This window comes from Neophocaena asiaeorientalis, unplaced genomic scaffold (genome assembly GCF_003031525.2).
Source record: "Neophocaena asiaeorientalis asiaeorientalis breed wild unplaced genomic scaffold, Neophocaena_asiaeorientalis_V1.1 scaffold150, whole genome shotgun sequence".
Classification (NCBI taxonomy): Eukaryota; Metazoa; Chordata; class Mammalia; order Artiodactyla; family Phocoenidae; genus Neophocaena; species Neophocaena asiaeorientalis.
In genome coordinates, this window is record NW_020176571.1 from 5,447,112 (window position 1) to 5,460,707 (window position 13,596).

The window sequence follows — 13,596 nt, forward strand, 5'->3', positions numbered from 1 at the left end:
AAAAAAAAAAAAAAAAAGAACTAAATCTAGTAAAGTTTTTTTTGGGGCTTTGTTTGTCTGGTTGGCTGGTTTTTTCAGGCAAGGCTTTATTAGGGTCCCTGCCGCAGCAAGGGGCAGTGAGAACAAGTAACAGGTGCTCATGTTGGCTCGGTCCCAGAACACGGACAAGCTGGCTCCTCACATGGGGTGAAGGTAGGGGTGTTTAAAAGAATAAATTTAGTTATGTGAAGACCAGCTATGGTGTCATTCTTGTTTTCATTTTGCTACATTTAGTAATGACCACTTAGAGATTCATTCCTTGGGGTCCTGAGGTTTTTCTACTATGAATCTCTAGCAGGTCAGCGTGGAGCACCGGACCTGAATTCCGGGGCTGGTCCTCTCACATTGCCCCCTTGCTCACTGCACTCCGACTGACAGCTCGTAACCAGCAGGGGAGGTTAGGAGTCTATGAGCGTCCACTGAACTCATCAGGGAAGCCGCAGAGAGAGAGCCCAGGCCACACACACACACTCAGAAGGACGCTGCTGACATTTGAGGCCATCAGGTCGCGTTTCACCGGTGAGCTTCAACTGTGTTTTCAAAAACGCACAATTCCTGGCAGGTGTGGACCGAGGTGGATGGGAGAGGAAGAAAGAGCTGGGCAAAACAGCATGAATGTATGTGAGCGCTTACAGTCAGAAAGAGGAAATAAAATGAGGCTTAAATCAGGCACGATTTCACGGGAGCGTGGATCGGGACATTTTTTAGTGAGTGTTAGAAGAAGACACTAGGAAATGCCCTCCACTCAGCAGGCCCAAGGAGAAGAACGTGTCCAAAATCTTTACAGGAGAAGTGAGGGGTGGCGGACAGATGGAGGAGGGGTCTGCAAAGTGAAGGGATGGGGCGGTGGACGCACACTCCACACCCCAGAGAGGCAGAGGGCACGGTGAAGCCAAGAACAGGGAAAGGTGGTAGGCGCTGTGGGAGAAGAAGGGACAGGAGAAAGTGGAGGAGGGGGGAAGGTGAGAGGAGGGGCGATGATTTCAGAGGTGCTGTGGGACTGGGGGAAGAGGGACGGGAGGACAGGGAACACGGCAGAAACCACTGGAAGGACGCAACAGAGAGAACGGACCCCGCAAGGCAAGAACACAGCTGCACTGGTGACGGGCCTGTCTGAGCCCTGCTGGCGGGGTACGTACCGCACAGCTGCCAGACGGACACGGAGGGCAGTGCTGACCAGACTTTTGCCGGAGCATCCAATCAGGAGCCGCCAGGTGCCCAGCCAGCCACAGGCTCACTCACTCAGGTCTGAGCAGCCAACTAGCCCTGCTCCCCCTGTCCAGGGAGGCCCCCCAAACTCTCCTCACAGGTGTCTCCCGGCCCTTTTCATAAACTACATCGGCTGCTCAAGGACCCCAGGCTTATCTCCCCGCTGCCCTTTTCTAACTCTTGCTTAAATGCCAGTCTGTCCCTGTGCCCCCTCCTGGGGGGGGTCATTGCTCAAGGTCAGCCCATGGTCATGCTCCTCTGGGAGGCCTTCTCAAGGTTCCTGGTCAGTGTCACCTCTCTTCCTCAAGCCCTCCTTTGTCTCTACCACCCAGCAGCACAGACCGGCTTCTGGGCTCCTTTTAGGTATAAGCGTCGTCTCCCCTGAAGCAGACACAGGCCCCACGTCTCTGATGATGCTACGAGTTCCATCTGACCTCGGCAGTTCAAACAGACACAGACCAGCCTACACTTGACCCACCAGAGCTCCCCACCTGCAGGAGGCCACACGGAGGCCCTTCATGGTAAAGGAACGTGACAAGGCCAGGTAAGCTGAGCTAGAATGGGGGCATGTGAGGCAGAGCTCAGCAGAGGCTGAGAGACACACGGCAGGGCTAAACTCAGGGATCTCAAGAGGGAGGAGATCCCTGGGGAGACAGCGGAATCTTGGAGGCGAGGAAGAGGAGTACACAGACCAAAAGGGGCCGTGAATTTAAAAATATTTAGAAACCTAAGTCTAGACTGGATTCTAAAGCTGGATTTCTACGGACGCAGAGGAAGTGGCCGTGCCACCCTCTGACCACCAGAGGGCGCAGGTAGAGAGTTAGTGGGCTCGCCCCGCCCCCCCGCGCCTCCCCAGAACACTCTCCTTCAGGTCCGCTTAGCGTGGACCGCCTCCTGCATCCACTGTAGTTCCATGGACATCCAGCTAAAGGGATGCCAAAGACTCCAGACAGCATCATTCCATCCCATATTCAAGCCCAGATGTATGCAGGGGAGTTATCTCACACACACTCACACACACACACACACACACACACACACACACACACACACCCCTGCATGCGAAACCCTAAAACAACTGGGATTTTAAATTTAAAAAAGCAAAAAGGCATACTTCACTGGCTTCTTTCTAATTGAGGTGGGAATGTTCTCCTTGAGCCATTCTATCAGAAGTAGCTGTGTCTCCCACGGACCCCTTCACTCCCCTTGAAAATGTGCTATTAAGCCCCCACTTGGAGCATCACACGGTGCTAAGTGCCATGAAGGGCACAGGCGCAGAACACTCCCCGACCTCAAGAGCGCTGACCGCACCAGCAGCTTGTCCTAACCTTGTCCCTAACCCCGCACCGCCCCTCCCCTCTGGCCGCTGTGCCGCTCCACTCCTCCCCGACCCCGCCCAGAACCCGCCCGCTGCCCCGCCACCTGAAGGAGCAACGACTATACCCTGTGCATCTAGCTCACAAGAAACTCATCTGACCAACCATATTTTCTAAGACAGCAGGAGCCCCAAATGCAGAAGGCAGTTTGCGGAGGAAACCAAGGCGTCCTCCTGAGCGTTGGGTCCAGCTCTGCGAGGTGGGGCTGAGAGTCACGATAAGAACGGTGAAGAGCATGCTTTCCTCTACCCAACTAGAAATGATGATTCCACTTCCCAGAACCCACCCTCAGAGGTGTTCTGAGCAAACAGTCATCGTGACCTGGCAGGGTGAACTATTAAAACGCGATGTCCAATAATAAAAGTATATGTTGAGGCAGAGCCCCTTCAAAGAATGTTGCCTAGAACCCTGCACATAGCAAGTGTCTGATAAATAATTGTGGACTAACTAGTCACTGATAAATATTTGTTGACTAATTTTTAATGTTTTCAAAGAACGGTAGTATGTTGCTTAAAAAGAATACAGAACTGTAAATATGGTATCACAAGCCTTGCAAATACAGGAAGAAAATGTTTAAATTTCCAAAACTAAATTATAATTATATCTGAGAAATGCAATTTGGGTAGGTGACTTTTATTCTCTTCCTTACTGTTGTCAAATATGTCCATAATCAGAAAATCATGAAAGCTTTTATTTAACGAGCCCGGTGAGGTCCCACTGCTTGGGTCCCACAAGTACCCAGTCCACCCGCAGGCCCCCATGAGCCTCTCTCACCAGCGGGCAGTCCTCGCAGGTGGTCTGCCTGCACTCCAGCTTGAATCCGGAGATGACCCCCACCTGGACGGTGCAGAGGCAGGTGGTACACAGGTCAACCATCAGACTCCTCCCGGGCTGGAACCAAAGGGACCAGGGTCAGGCCTCCCGGCACCCGGAACCCCCGACCCTCCACTGCCCTCAGTCCCGTGAGCCGTCTGCCTTGGGCATGGGGGCCCGGCTGCCCAAAGCTGCCAGGATCCATCACCCTGATTCTCCTCCTGTCCCGAGAGGTCTGCTCCCTCCCTTCCCCACCCCGCCTCAAGGATGGCACGGTAAGAGTGAGGGCTTTCCCGGCAGAGAGGGAGCTGAGGCAGAGGGAGAGGGGCAGATTGAAGCATGCACAGAAGAAATGCTCGAGTGTCTGGGGCCTGGATGTGAGCGCTAGAAGGCGGGGCCCGGGCCCCGGAGAGGTAGGGGTTCCACTCCAGGATGCCTGGGAAGCCCTGGAGGAAAGGAAAGTGTGGGTGGGGCAGGTCCCCCTGGCTCCTTTCACTTGCACTTTAGAATGACACCCTTCCCACAGCACCCCATCCCTGCCCCCCAGGCGCCCTGGAGGAGAAGGCGGCAGCTCACCCCGATGATGGTGCCGTTGAGCACACAGGCCTGCACGGGCTCTGGGGAGAGACAGGCACAGGGCATGAGTGTGCGGAGCACAGCTGGTGAAGGCCCACGACCCAGCTGCTCCTCCCAGGCTGGGCCTCCCTGCTCCACCTGCCGGTCCTGCTCCCCACCCAGCGCCAGGCGCTGTGGGTCCTCCTGCCGGAGCCCACGTGGCCACAGCGGCCCCAGGCCCGCTGAGGAAGGGCAGCTACCTGCTGCCCACCACCCAGCCCGCAGGGAGAAGGTCCCTGCAGTCCTCGAGGGGAGGGCACTTGTTTAAGTGATTCACACCCAAGGGGTGAGTGGGAGGATGTTTGGGCTTGTCAAAGAAAGACATTCTACTCTGGAAACTTTAAGTCCCGAGATAAAATCACACACAGAGCTCAGGACAAGGGGTGGCGAGAGCTGTTTGCTGTTGCTGTTGGTTGTTTGGCTGGTTGGTTGGTTGGTTGGTGGGTGGGTGAGTTGGTTGCTTGGTTGGTTTGTTTATTTCGTTGGTTGGTTGGTTGGTTGATTGTGTGGTTTGTTGGTTAGTTGGTTGACTGGTTGGTTGGTTGATTGGTTTGTTTGTTGATGTGGTTGGTTGGTTGGTTGGTGGGGTTAGGGGATGGGCAGTCGGAATACCTTTTCCAGCCGAATGATTGAGAAGAAGTCTCTAGAATTAGAGAAGCCTGGGTCCAAGCCCAGTTCTACCACTCACTAACTCACAAGAGCAAAGGGAGGTATAATGGTACCTACCTCATGGGATTGTCATAAGGATGACATGAGACAAGGTACAAAACCAGCGCTGACACAGTGACGACCCTCAGGAAATTGTCCCATTTCCCTCATCTTATTTGCTTTCTCCCCAAAGTGTTAGCAACGGATGGAGAGATTTGATCCTCCCCGTTTCCCTGAGCTGCTCAAAAGGCAAGGATTCAGGAGCCTTAGAGGAGAGAGAGGCTTGAAGGCGGGCTTGGTGGGACATCTTACCGCAGTGACAGGTGGGGCAACAGCCCGAGGTCTGACAGCTCAGCTGGAAGCCCGAGGGGCAGGTGGGGATGTCCAGTTGGGGGCAGGAGACATTCCTCTGTTGCACGAAGACCTCCTCCTTGACTCGGACACACTCGTAGATGAGGCAGGGGTCCTCGGGAGAGGCCCAGTGAGAGCCAACCTGTGGTCGGAGCACCCAAGTTGGTCAGGGGGCCAAGGTCCCGCTGGGAGTGGGCGGCCCCCTCAGGAGCTGGTGTGGGTCCTGGAGGTGAGCCCGGCTCAACGGCTAAGCCCTGCCCACAGGGTGTGGCGCATAGAGGGAGGGACAGCTCATCCGGGTCCTTCAGTGAGTCTGGGTCAGAGTCACCCTGACCGAGATCCTAGCTCAGAGCCCCATATGCTCCCAAGACAGAGTCTTGAGCCACTGGAGGAAGCACCTGGGGACACCTAAGGATGCTCCCTCCACCCTTGGCTCAGCTGGGAGCTGAGTGTCCAGGAAGGGCTGCATGGGGAGACAGTGGAGGGGAGATGTGGAGGGAAACTCAGCCCAGCACCCAACTTCGTGCTGCTTCCCTCTGGTACAGGGAGCCGGTAAGAGCCGGGGATGCCGGTGTCTGACCCTCGGCCCTGTAATCTGCCCTGAGCTCCCAGGCTGCACACGGGTGGCCTGTCCCAGGTAATCCCTGGTGGCGCAGTGGTTGAGAGTCTGCCTGCCGATGCAGGGGACGCGGGTTCGTGCCCCGGTCCAGGAAGATCCCACATGCCACGGAGCGGCTGGGCCCGTGAGCCATGGCCGCTGAGCCTGTGTGTCCGGAGCCTGTGCTCCGCAACGGGAGAGGCCACAACAGTGAGAGGCCCGCGTACCGCAAAAAAAAAAAAAAAGGGACCAGCTGTCAGCCCCAACCAGGATGGAGTAGCCTCTGGCCCTGGGGAGGAGGTGCAAAGCCAGCCTGATCCCAGGATGGGATGGGGAACAAAGAGGTTAAAAGCATGGAGAGGAGGGACACAGCAGGGAAATCCACAGGTAACCAGGATTAGAAGAGGGAGGTGGGAAACTCAGTCTGTCACCACCAAGGAGGAGGAGACTGGTGGGCCAGGGTAGGAGGTGAGCAGGTGAGCACGTTCAGGGCAGGACAGGTAACCCTTTGCCCTCCTTCTAAACAGAGTTTGTTTTGGTCTTGCTGGAGGACTCAGAAGGGGATGGTCCCTAGGACCCCCTCCCAGCATCCGCGTCCTAAGGATTCCAGGGCTTAGCACCCTTCTACTTCATCCTTATCCAACAGACTTAAAGGACTGGTAGCATCCTAGCACGTGGGCTACGACTGACTCCCGGGGAGGGATCCTCTGTGCTTCAGAAAACGGCTTTATGAGCCCAGAGTCAAAGTGAGAGCCTCTGGGCCACGAAGGAGAAGCGACCCTGCTCTGTGTCAGGGGAGGGGATCTGGGGGTGGGGGGCTGGGCAGGAGAAGACAAGGGTGGGGAGACGGGGGCTGCCAACACGCCCAGGGGCTACAGCCAGAGCTGCGGAAGGGGGCTTAGGGGCCCTGGGAACAGAAATGTAGTTTGCTTCTCTGGGTTACATATTTCTCCAACAGAAACCAGTGAAAAGGTCAGAGGACGCCGCCTGGGCCGGTGTGGCAGGGTGCCAGGCCCACGACACGGCCCTGCACCACCCATCAGGGGAAGCAGGTCCTCAGCTTCACAGGTTAAACAGGAGAACACGACCCCCACCCTCAGGCGTTCACAGAACTCAGAGGGAGGGAACTGGGCTTCTCCCCAAATCCACACAATGGGAAGTCTGGGGCAACTTTAACTAGTTCCCCGGGAGCAAGGTGATCCCAGCTGACATCTGGATAAACCAACAGCCGCATTAAACTCTCTGTGGGGAAAGCAAAAGGCAGGGAATGAGCTTCTACTTTACGGACGGAACCAAGGGCAGCACCGGACCCCAGATGGACGACCAGGCTGGTGAGGCCCCCGCCCTCCTTCCTACCCGCCCTGGCCCAGACCTACACTCTTCCAGTAGGACTGGGAGTCTCCCCGAGGGGAGCCGGTCACCACCTCGCAGGCAGATGGCAGGCATGTTCCACAGCACTCGCCTTCGTGGAGGACGTAAGTGAAGCCCTGAAAGCACACAAGAGGTGGACGTCAGGACAGGCCGGCAGCAAAGACAGGTGTTCTGGTCCACTCGGCAGGTGTACGGAGCCCTGGGGCTTGCAGAGGGACAGCTGGACCGGATGTTTTCATCTCTGCCCTCCACCAGCCCCTCGATCATGTTAAGTGGTCAGGAAGCATCACCCACTGAGTCACTATGGGTCTTACACCAGCCAAAGGGACACAACCCTGCCCTCTGCAAACTTCCACTTAAGAAGAGCCAGGGCTTCCCTGGTGGCGCAGTGGTTAAGAATCCACCTGCCAATGCAGGGGACACGGGTTTGGGCCCTGGTCCGGGAGGATCCCACATGCCGCGGAGTGGCTGAGCCCGTGCACCACAACTACTGAGCCTACGCTCTAGAGCCCACGAGCCGCAACTGCTGAGCCCGCGGGCCACAACTACTGAAGCCTGTGTGCCTAGAGCCCGTGCTTCGCAACAGGAGAGGCCACGACAGTGAGAAGCCCGCGCAACGCAACAAAGAGTAGCCCCCGCTCACCGCAACTAGAAGAAAGCCCGTGCACAGCAATGAGGACCCAACTCAGCCAAAAATAAATAAATAAAAGAAATAAATTTAAAAAAAAAGAAGAGCCAGTCCATGGGAGTATTAAAGATGCTCAGAGTTCACTCAGAAGCAGCCGGCTGCCCTGATGTTCATCACAGCCCAAATCTAGGGTCCCTCACTGACTGGGGGAGAACATTCCAGAAGCCTGGAGTCCCGGCTCTGTCCTAACAGGGCTAATTACCTATACGACATGAGTGCCTTGACCCCAGGACCTCTCAGCGATGTGCAGAGCTGGGCTTCCCCAGGTCGTCACTTGACATTTACCTAGTAGTTTATGGGGCACAGTGAGACGAGACCCACTTTCCCCAGAAAGCCTGCCAGGGAGGCTAGCATCCTGCAAGTCTGAAGTCTGCCAGCCTATCCCCCCGCTTGGAGGTCCTCCAATCTGGCCAAAGCATCGGGAACTTGGATTGAAACCCTCCAATGAAAACTCTGAAGCGACGTACAAAGAACAGACAAAACGATGACATGTGAGGCTGTCCCAGGGGCCGAGGGACAAGAACCCGGGCCTGCAGCATCTCGGAGAGAAGGATGAACTGCAGCCGCAGCCGTTCGGGATGGGGGTGGGTACCACACCCGCTCTGCTCCCCAAGAGCGCTCACAAGCAGGGCCCAGTCAGAGGATGCACTCAACACTCGGTATCATCCCAGGGGGTGCCTCTCCCGGGGGAACACGAGGACCCCAGAGACCTGGCTCAACTTTGTAGCATCTCCATGGGACCTACTTACACCCCGACCTGCGTCACAGCGGTGCCCGATGAACTGCCCTCAGTCCCTGATCAGCGGAGAGCTAGTTACCGTGCACCTGTGATGTAGTAAGTGCTTTGGAGGCGCCAACAAATTAGGATGATACGCTCGACATGCCCTCCGCTACAAGGCAGGATACACAAAATGGCACAAAAGAGAGAGACACGAGGGAGCCTAGAACAGAGACATCGATGCCTTAGGGACCCAGAGTCACTCTTGGGCACCCCTCGGGGTGCTGAGTGGTCTGGATTTCTGCACACTCTATGTTTCCTGCTGCTCCACCACGGGCAAATACACCGCGGGTTACGGGTGACCCAGGCTGGATGCCTGGTTCCCACAGCCCTACCTGCTTCTCGTGCTCAGGTGCTCCCAGCCACGCCCCCAGGTTCTGGGGCTGCCGACTTTGCAAGATTCCCCTCCACAGTTTCCTCCTGCACAACCAGGGCTCATCCTGTATTTTCATCTCTGTTTCTTTTCCCGTACTCCTCCAAACCCTCTAGCTTATATCTGTCCAAAAGAGACATCTCAGACCTTTCTCCCTACCCTCTTCTCTATCCTGTTTTCACTGGTTTCCCAATTAAGAGTGGAACTGAGTAGGTCTGATATCCACCCAAGCTGGAAACAGATGCCACTGGAAAATAAGTTCCTCACTGATTTAACAGCACAATTGCCACAGCTGAGACGGAGGTGGAGGCCTGGGGCGCTGGCCCCTGTCTCTTGGCCGGGTCCTCCTGGCCCTTACAACACCCGTGCGGCCAGCTGTACCAGCCTAGCAGCAGGGGCCCCGGCCTGGGAGTCAGGACACGCATGTGTCTGCTGGCTTCAGACGAGCCTCAGTGTAGTGGCCAATGGGAAGAACAGCCCTGCCTCTTCTTCCTTCTGGAGGGGTATCACGAGGATGAATAAAACATAATGGATTGCATTCAGTCGCTCAGAACACAGTCCCTGAAGCTACAATTTAGTCTGACTCTGGGGTCTAAGGGTCATAAGCCTTCAAAGAGAAACTCCTCTGAGGTTTATACAAAAGAGCAGGAATTCCTCTTGCTGTCAACACGGAAGCAAGGCCATAGTACACCTATGAAATTCTTTGGGACACCAGCAACGCCCTTTGCTTATCTCACATCACGTTTCTGATGTGACGCGTAGAGGATTAATTATGGAGATGGTAGGGGAAAGCGTATTTCTGCAGACAGTGGCTTATAAAGGAAGAATCAGAGGGTGATGGTGGTAGTGTTCTTTTTTCTTTTTTTTTTTTTTTTTTTTTTTTTTTTTTCAACCCTGATGGACAAAAAAAAAAAAAATTTTTTTTTTTTTTTTTTTTTTTTTTTTTTTTGTCACAGCCTAGACAGCAAATGAATTCAGGTAAGTGAGCCTAAATGCCTCTGGAGTCTGACCAGAGCTGATACTCTCCTCTACGAAGAATGAAGCCTGAGGCCATTCACTAAAGCTCCCACTTCAACACACAATACAGACCAAAGCCCAGCCTCCCCTCAGCTGTAACTAAACCTCAATGCTTCCTTCTCCTCCCAGAAGGTGTGAACATTCTGTCTCTAAGACAGGCCACTCCGCCACCCTAGAGCCATCATCCCGTCGACAGTTCTGGACGTGGTGCCCCCTGCACTCATTTCTGACCTCGGGACCCACCAACTTCCTGAAGCCGCCTCCAGCGCCTTGGCCTCTAGACAGCCAGGTTCACACCCCGTGCCCTGCATTGATGGACCAGAGTGGGGACTGCACAGAGGACCCAGAGTCCACGGGGCCGAGCTGAGCCCATCCATTTTCTTCTTGAGAAGTTCATCTCTGGAGCAACACAGATTGAACAGGTCTGATTGGACAGGGCGAACCCTGGACCTGAAAAGCCACACTGAGTTGAAGCCAGGTTCCATAAAGCCACGTGCAAATGAAGCTTCTGAGAAAGCGAAACGTCCTCCCAGGCCCACAGTGGGGAACCGGATGGATGGGCAGAGAGAAGCGGAGACAGGGGCTCACGGGACAAACGGAGAGTAAAGCGGTACAACCACGGGGCCCACCTGCATGCCCTGCACTTCGTTTCTGAGTAATCCCTGTCTTTCCTATAAATCCCCTTTTTATTTATTTTTAAATTTATTTATTTATTTTTGGCTGCGTTGGGTCTTCGTTGCTGCGCGCGGGCTTTCTCTAGTTGCGGTGAGCGGGGCTACTCTTCGTTGCGGTGCGCGGGCTTCTCATTGCGGTGGCTTCTCTTGTTGCGGAGCACGGGCTCTAGGCGCGTGGGCTTCAGTAGTTGTGGCGCACAGGCTTCCGTAGTTGTGGCGCACGGGCTTAGTTGCTCCGCGGCATGTGGGATCTTCCCGGACCAGGGCTCAAACCCGTGTTCCCTGCGTTGGCAGGTGGATTCTCAACCACTGCGCCACCTGGGGAAGTCCCTCCCCATCTTTTTATTTTAGCTAGCTTGAGTGGATTCCATTCTTTGCAATCAAGACTCCCTACCAAAACACAAAACATATTGGGGGCCCATTTTATAAAAACCACCTCTAAACACCACTCTCTTTACTTGATAGCAAGTTATTTCCACTGCCTCCCATGGCCTGTGGGAGGAGATGGAGACCGATGGGTTTCCAAAGCCTAGTGTTCCCCAAAGGCACACCTGGAACCACAGCACCATCCTCTCCCAAGGGGGCCGGCAGCCCTGCTCCTCCTCAGCACGAGCCAGGCAGGTAGAGCGCAGGTGAACTGAACAGACTCCCCCATCTCTGGATTCACTCGCAGGCCCTCCCCTCCCTCACCAAACCACACACGCTTCTGAAAAGAAGCATCAAGAGGCTGCTCTGCACCGCGGCTACGAAAGCAACCGCTAGACGCACGTGCCTGCCTGGGCTGCCTCCTCTTCCTTTATCTTATTTTCTACTGATAGTGACGCAGTGCTAATAGTAATGTGACCGGCAGGACCCTACGGAACCTTCCTGGGACAGGCCTCCCCCGTACCCTCTGCTTCAGCTCCTCTCTGAAGGACCTACGTAACAGTATTTGATGCACGTTTCCTGAGTTGTTTTGCAGATGTGAAAACCCCCCACCAAACGGAAGATGTTAACTACTGGGTGACCTGAGAACGTAGCCCCAGGCCTCCTGGAGCCCAAGGACTGATCATGTTAACCCCTGTGACACCGCCCTGTCACCTCACCATCAGCCAATCAGAGAACTGTGCACGAGCTGATCACAGACCCTGCGACACCCTCCCCCCCATCCCCCGGCTCCCTCACCTGGCTTTTAAAAAGGCTTTGCTGAAACGCTTCTGGGAGCTCAGGGGCTTTTTAGAGCACGAGCCACCCGTCCCCTTGCGTGGCCCTGCAATAAACCTTTCTCTGCTCCAAACTCCGACATTTGCATTTGGCCTCACGGCGCATGAACTTGCGCTAACAATAACAGCTTTAAACCAGCAAACAATTGAACCCACAATACCCCCGCGGACTGTGGTTCCCTTTTTCTAGAGTCTGCTCAGTCTTCAATGTGCAAGAATAAAGCTCCCCAGGCACACAGGAGCCTTAGGGGCAGGCCTCCACAAGAAGAATTAAAAACTGGACTGGGGGTTTCAAACCCCCAAATTATACCTCAAATGATAAACCTGGCCTGAAAACTCACCAACCTGTGTAGAAACACTACAGTACACTGACACGGGGACCACCTCAGAAAATTCAGGACCTATGTCTGTACTAGGTGTAGGCTAAGGAGATGTCTGAAAAGGGAAGAGATAGATAGGGGAAAAAAATCAAGCCCTGTTTTCTAGGCAATTAATCCACATCTCTGCTTAGACCAACTCCCCAGCCTGTGGACTCAAGACCGCACAGCAGACATGACTGTCAGCCAAGAACTGATCACAGAAGGATGACACAGCAATCCTTTCCTCATGCTCCTTTCCTTCACCCAGCCCCACTCCCCTCCTTGCCCCTCCCCTCTGGCCTTGAACCAGAGGTTCCTAAAGGGGCTTTCTTGCCTATTCCTGGGATCCCCTCCCCTACTTCCCTACCCTATTCCTCCCCCTTACCGGCCGGCAGCTGTCTCCACAGGGCTTCTGAGAGCACTGGGCCACACGCAGGCCCATCACGGCATCCTCCAGGTCCGTGCAGGTGCACACGTCACAGCCCTCCTCCCAGAACTGGCCCACGGGGTAGATGGTGCCTCGGTGGACACACACCTGTAGACACAAGGTTTCCGAGAGTGAAGTGACTCAGTTCATCGAAACAAGAGGTGAGTAAGCATCTACTCCAGGTGCTGAGACTACAGCAATAAATGAAAGCAACATAGTCTCTGCCCACGCGAAGGGATGCTTACATAGTAGCGTTTGCCCTCTTCCCTCCCCTGCCCACCTGCCTTAGGAAGGTTCACCCTGGGAGCGGCTCCTTTTGAGTCCTTCGAGGCCCTCAAGTGGGGATGTAACACACTGGCCGCCTTGACCCACTATCACTGCTGCCTTAACTGCATTTAACTCCTTCCTGTGTCACACGGAAAGCTGCACCCTCATTCTCAGACCCAGTAATGTCCTTGAACTTGGAACCCACCCACGTATAGCCCTCTGCCCCATCAGGAGTGGCGGAAGGTGAGGGAAGGGGGGGCAGGCGTCATGAAGGAGTGTTCCCTTGATGCCCACCAATGACAAGGAATGTATCAAGAGAAGACAGAGCGTGAGATGTGTTTGAGAGACAAGGGATCCTGTTTGGAAGAACTGCAGGCTATGGAAGGAATGTGGGACATGAGATCCCAACGGCAGGTTACGATTAGAATCGTAAAGCCTGGGATGCACGTGATATACAACGCTCAGACTTTATTTTCTAGTAATGAGGTACTAAAGAAACGCTTGGATCATGAGGCTTAGAGGCAGGTTTTAAATGACCCCAAGTGTGTCCCCTGAAGCTGCGAACAGGTCTCCACGTTTATTCACATAGTAACGGTGCACATTTTTAAACCATTTTCCTACACCTGCTCAGTCTTCCCGCTTTTGTACAATGATCTCAGTGAATGACACCCCCGGTTCTTGGATTAAGAAGCCCCCCTAAAAAGTGTTACCGCCCAGAATCCCACTTCTAGGAATCTATCCCAAAAGACACTCTGGCAAAAATACAAAATGAAAGATGCACAAGGCTGCTG

The 13,596-nt window shown here is 54.6% G+C and overlaps 1 protein-coding gene across 3 annotated transcripts in view; it reads right to left on the reverse strand.

The window, feature by feature from the left end:
* Positions 1-13,596, reverse strand: part of VWF (von Willebrand factor) — a 142,687-nt gene that overhangs the window by 6,220 nt on the left and 122,871 nt on the right. For 2 of the 3 annotated variants that reach the window (XM_024733216.1, XM_024733215.1), the window contains 5 exons: positions 12,497-12,646; positions 7,026-7,136; positions 5,013-5,193; positions 4,014-4,054; positions 3,399-3,515 (listed from right to left, as the gene is read on the reverse strand). In XM_024733216.1, the coding sequence (XP_024588984.1) occupies positions 3,399-3,515; positions 4,014-4,054; positions 5,013-5,193; positions 7,026-7,136; positions 12,497-12,646 (600 nt within the window). Of the gene's footprint in view, positions 1-3,398; positions 3,516-4,013; positions 4,055-5,012; positions 5,194-7,025; positions 7,137-12,496; positions 12,647-13,596 lie in introns of those variants that run through there. The other variant, XR_003001563.1, reaches the window with a different exon arrangement.